A 5,780-nucleotide genomic window follows, 5' to 3' on the forward strand; every position below is an offset into this window, starting at 1 on the left:
GAGAATTCGGATTGAGCGGTCGGGGATTGCACTTGGGTTTCAGTTGATTGTCAGGGTTGTGTGAGAAACAAAAAAAAAGTATAACATAGCTTTCTGACTTGTGTGGCGTGTTTCTGATTAATTCTAACTACCGTTTCTGCCTTTTTGCATCTAGCTAAAGCGAAGTCACCTGCAAGATATCGTGAAAAAATTATTAAGTAGCGTAGGCGCAGATAAAATGGCCTATGTGACGTTTTGTTCCGTCTTCCTACTGGTCAACCTGATTCCATCTGTCAAGGCCAGCCGAGAAGCGGGGTTTGGGGTTAGAAACGTCACAATACCTGAGGACGCGTCTGTCGGCAGCACAGTCAAGCACCTGCGAGACTTTCTTAACGTCGGCGGTGGCCTAATGGAAGAGGAAAATGGAACGTCGTGGTCAGTGAACATCACAAGTGGCAATGATCTCAGACGGTTTGAGGTTGTTGTTGAGAATTTGACGCTAATCGTCGCAGCACCGCTGGACTATGAGTATAACCCGCGGTACAACCTGTCCCTGGAGCTGACAAATACTGGAGACAACAGCGTTTGGCATGTAAACCTCGCCATCGTGATCACGGACGTGTGGGGATACCCGCCATACTACAGCAAACAGTGTGAAACACCAGTTATACCTGATACTGGGACGGCTGAGAACTATGCCGTACTGAGCAGCCCTAATGGGCAGTACGGTGTTGTAATTAATGGGATCAAACGACATTACCCAGACTTTTTCCCCTATTTGCGTTATGAATCCCACGACACTATCATGAACGATTGCTCCCTTTGGCTGTGTTCTCCTTCACTGACACTGGAAGATGAAGTAAACGCGGTCCGTCCGTGGCTTGAAGCGCCTCAAAATGGAGGGAGGATAGAGTTTCAATGTAGCGACAGACAGTTAAGAAGTGTTGGTACGTTTTTGTTTTTGGATGTTTCGAAACAAATGTTGCCTGAGTGGGCACAGAATAGTCAATGTAGCATGGCAGAAGGTTATGTTCTAGTTGTTGAGATTAATAAGATAAGATCCACTTCGTCCTATTGGACACAATGTAGCGCTAACCTCACACTTTACACTACGACATGGCCTGTTGATTTTATATTTCAGTACGACATTACAGGATGTCCCAAGGGCAGGTACGGTCTGTACTGTGACAAGAACTGTGTTTGTAAGAACGGTGCCCGGTGTCATGGCTTTAACGGTGCCTGTGAGTGCCACCCGGGCTGGAGAGGGAGGGCCTGTGATATTCCCTGGCCTGAAGTTGTCATCATAGCGTCACCTGGCGATTCAGTGGTAAAGTACATCGGTACTAATCTGACATTGACCTGCCTGGCTCCACACATCCAAGTAGCAAGTATGATTTGGGTTTATGAAGCAGAAAACTATTACAACGATACAAAAAGCATTGAAGAAGGGGCGGTACAGAACAGTTCCATCAACTTCCAGCCAGTCTCAGAATCAGACAACGGTGGTTATACTTGCGTGGTAAAAGCTGTAAATGGTGAAGTAATTAATATAACCTTTGCCCTCAACGCCACCAAATGTCGACCCAACTATTATGGAGAAGTTTGCAGCCAAGTGTGTGACTGTGAGTACGGAGGGACGTGTGACAGGTGGGAGGGGTGTCTGTGTCCACCCGGCCGTCGTGGAGACAGGTGTCAGCACACCTGCGCACCTGGCAGTTTTGGTTGGAACTGCAGCATGGCATGTCAATGTCAGAACAACGCCGTGTGTGATGCAGTAAACGGTACTTGTAATTGTTCAGATGGGCAGTCAGCGGAATTTTGTGAAATCGGGACCAAATCGGGACAAAAAAGTAATCAAGTCGTTGTTATATTTGTGGCGTCTATTCTTCCTGCTACAGTTATGGTCGGCTGCATCATAATTGTGACCGTGGTAAAACAGAGGGGCAAAAATCGGACCGGGCTACATACATTGAACATAGTGGGCATAGAAAGGGAGCCTCTCTCATCATGGGAACTAGACAAAGAGGACATCTGTTTTGAACACATGATAGGCGAGGGGGAGTTCGGCCATGTAGTACGGGGAAGACTGCGCGTGCCTGAAGGCTACCAAGTTTTGGTTGCCGCCAAAAGTATCCGACCTGACCGCATGACGGCGACTGCTGTCCGCGACTTTCGCCGCGAAATGGACATTCTCGCCAGGATACACGAAGACAAAGAGGGACACCCGAACGTGGTGAAGTTTTACGGAGTTCTGACTAAATCAGATCCACATTACATTGTTGTAGAGTACGCGGCTAATGAGGAACTGCGCCGTTACCTGTGGGGTTTGAGAGAACAATTCAAAGTTACAGGAGAAAGGAAACTGTTTGAACGTCTCGGTTTTGCTTCTGGTGTGGCCAGTGGGTTAGAAGAGCTGGCACGTCTGAAGATCGTTCACCGAGACATCGCGGCCCGTAATGTCGTCATCAGCGACAGGAAGGTGGCTAAGATCGCGGATTTCGGACTATCGCGTGATGTTTACACGTCGTCGGCGTACGAACGCACAAACCAGGGTGGGGAGGAGGAACTGTTGCCGCTAAAGTGGATGGCCGTGGAGTCGTTACGGGACGGGGTGTACACGTGTGAGAGTGACGTGTGGTCGTACGGCGTGCTGCTGTGGGAGATCGCCAGTTTTGGGGAGGAGCCGCGCTACGCTGGAGGCCCCATGCACCCGGACGTCTGCACACTGTTGGAGCTGCTGAAGAAAGGCGTCCGTCTGCAGCAGCCGGAGAACTGTCCGCTGCCGGTGTACCGCATCATCAGGTCCTGTTGGATAGTAGACCCCTCCAAGCGGCCGACGCCTGAAGTGTTGCTGCAAAAGATAGACCAGTTAAGACCACCGAGGCATGCGGCCCACCTCGTTAATCATGGCATGACATGGCAGTAAAGCATCAGCTATTAACAAGCAAAGTCTAATGACTTGACTTACTTTCTAAAGGACTGCCCTAAATTTAAGGCAAATAAGAAACAGATTTTTATAGCCTTTTTTTCTATGGGCCTCTTTTCCTAAGGGCCTCAATGTGTAGCAAATTATTTCCTTTGAGTGAAATATAAAGTACCTGTGAAGCCTATATCATCTGGGCGCGATGTACATTAATAATCCACGTCGCCATAGCCTGGATCCCAGCACTGTTAGCCCAAGGACGTCATAAAGGCACATAACATGTCCTTACTTAGCCAAACAAGGCTGGTATCCCTGCTAACTTAGCCAGACGTTATGACTCAATTTTCTTAAATGACTTATCAATTATCGGTTATAACAGGACTGCACAAAAGTAATAGTAGTACTAGTAATAGTATTAACCCGACAATGAGGAATGGTGTTGTTGTATATATGTTTAAATACCTAACATATTAATCCTGATCTTAAAACTTAAGTCGTTCGTAATTTTGAAAGATTATTGTATATTGTCATAATTTCATGTATGGCTAACTTTTAATTTTCTACATTAGCTATATGATACTCTACTGAAATATAAAGTGAATAGTGAGTGTTGTGTAATAGTAGATTTTTGAATACCAGTAGATTTATATGCAGAACTATAGAAACACAGGAAACATGTTTTTTTAGGATTTGTGAAATCTGTACTTTTTAACAAGTATGATATGCCTATAATAATTATATATGTATCAATGTTACGTGAAGTGTCTCGTTTTTCAAACTCTGTCTCTGTAGTTTACATTGCAAAGTGAAAGTACATGTAGTAACAATGTAACCCACTGAATGTTTGCGGTGTTATTAAATATATTTCACCTGTTATTTTATCTAATTCCAAGTCTTATTTTTTTTAATTGCAGTGCAAAGGTGACAGCATGAATGTCATGAAGACAAACATACAGTAAAGTATATTAGAGAGTGAAACACGACGATAAATTAAACACCATTCCTTTGCTATCGTTACCTCGTGCACTCCAGGATTTTTAAGATTGCTGACAGGAAATGCCAGTTTTAATCCATCCTCTATTTTGTAGCATTGCGTGGTTCTGGCTTCTAGGAAATATTGTGCCAAATAGTAATATATAATATTTATGCAGTACCACTATACCTGCAGTATAGGCAAATGACAATAAATATTAAACAAAGACTTAGCCTTGCATCGTTTTTAGAACAGGCTTAAAGCAGAAGTGTTCTTATTATAATTCATGATGTAAGAACGTCTTGAAGAGTCTGGGCCAAGAGAAAAACAACATCCGGACTTGGAGCAGTTATTGTTTTTCTGTTCCAACACTGACGCCATGCCACACAGACGTTAAAACGATAATCTTAAACATAATCTAAGAATATCGTTGATATGCAATTTTTTGTTTCGTTCTGTGGCCCGGCTTAGAATTGTGACTCCAGCATTATAGAGAAAGAGTATGGGAAAGTGAAACACAACACTGTCAGCGGACTAGCCCCCTGCTGTAGTGCGTGCACAGCTGTGTGGCACAAAGGCTACAGAAATAGAAATGGGCACCATCCTGTTGTCCGCAAGGAGTGGAAAGGTTAGTATCTATGAACAACCCTACCGAAGACCAGGTCTTCAGAACCCTAAATATACAGATTTTGTCGGAATGTGGTAAAAAAGACACATTCCCTAGAGACTGTTTAAAATAAAGTCTAGGGATATTTGTCCACTATGCGTTTATACCGAATTCCAGGTCATTTGCACCCCCCCCCCAAAGATATTGACTCTATTTAAAGAAATAGCAGGAGAAGACTATATTTTAACCAATGCTACGTACGGACCAAAATAAAAAGAACATTTGTATAGTCTTTTATATTTCAAAGAAAATACACACTATCAATGTATGAAACCTTCGGGAGATATTACAATGCCATCAACGATTATGGCTATATACTACATTGTACCCACCCTATACTTTTAATCATAAACATCAATCCATCCAGGTCATCTTAAGTTATAAATCCCCCCACACACCAAAAAAAAAAATTAAAACGAAAACAACATTATGCTAAAGGCAAACAAAATTATTGCAATGACAGAAGGCCACAACATTTTGTCTTTGAGGTCGTAGATTAAAATAGTCTATTAAGAAACCTCCTAGCGCTAGAAAAAGAGAGAGATCAACCTATTTTTTTCATATTTAAAAGGCATTTTGTTTCATATTTAAAAAGCATGGTTTACATGAATAATCAATACCTAAAACCAGACTAATTTTGAGGGTTTTTTTTTTCGCACTCCACTGCAACAGAACTCCACTAGCCTGTCAGCACAGCAACGTACGTACAAGATATAAAGACTCTCACAACGTCCTGACAAGACAACAACCAACTGAAGATACCTTGTATAAGTAACTTTTCTGGACTGGTCTATGATTAAAGGGTAAGACGGAATCACTTTCTTATACATACGATTAAAGGTAAGCTTTGTGGGAACACCGATTTGGTAGAATCGGCGACTTTACCAGTAGAGATCCCCATCGTAATCTCAAGTGTCAACAGGCACTTTGATCGTTGTTTCTGCCTGTAGAGACCCCAACCCGTGTCTCTATCTGCGTTTCATGTTTACTATCATACAGTACAGTATTTAGTTTTTTAAAGCTAAATGCCATTAAAATGGCAAGTTTTGCATCTGTCGTACTTTTCCGCGCGAACCCCAGCTAGTGCACGTGGTCCGTCACCCCTGATCTATTGATATCAATTTTTTCCTCAGTTGCTGAAGTTAGTTAGGCAATACACAGTAAAGTAGCTTAAAGTTAGATAAGATTAACATTAGTAATACCATAGTATTTTGACATGATTGTGTATGTCCGCACCA

At 42.9% G+C, this 5,780-nt stretch overlaps 1 protein-coding gene across 1 annotated transcript; it reads left to right on the plus strand.

The window, feature by feature from the left end:
- Positions 1 to 217: 217 nt before the first annotated feature.
- Positions 218 to 2,905, plus strand: LOC109481593 (putative wall-associated receptor kinase-like 11). The gene has a single exon (XM_019784180.1). It carries the CDS (start codon positions 218 to 220, stop codon positions 2,903 to 2,905), a length of 2,688 nt encoding a protein of 895 aa, XP_019639739.1.
- The last annotated feature ends 2,875 nt before the right edge of the window (positions 2,906 to 5,780 follow it).

The sequence above is a fragment of the Branchiostoma belcheri genome, unplaced genomic scaffold (genome assembly GCF_001625305.1).
Source record: "Branchiostoma belcheri isolate BF01 breed outbred unplaced genomic scaffold, Haploidv18h27 scaffold560, whole genome shotgun sequence".
In the NCBI taxonomy this organism is placed as follows: Eukaryota; Metazoa; Chordata; class Leptocardii; order Amphioxiformes; family Branchiostomatidae; genus Branchiostoma; species Branchiostoma belcheri.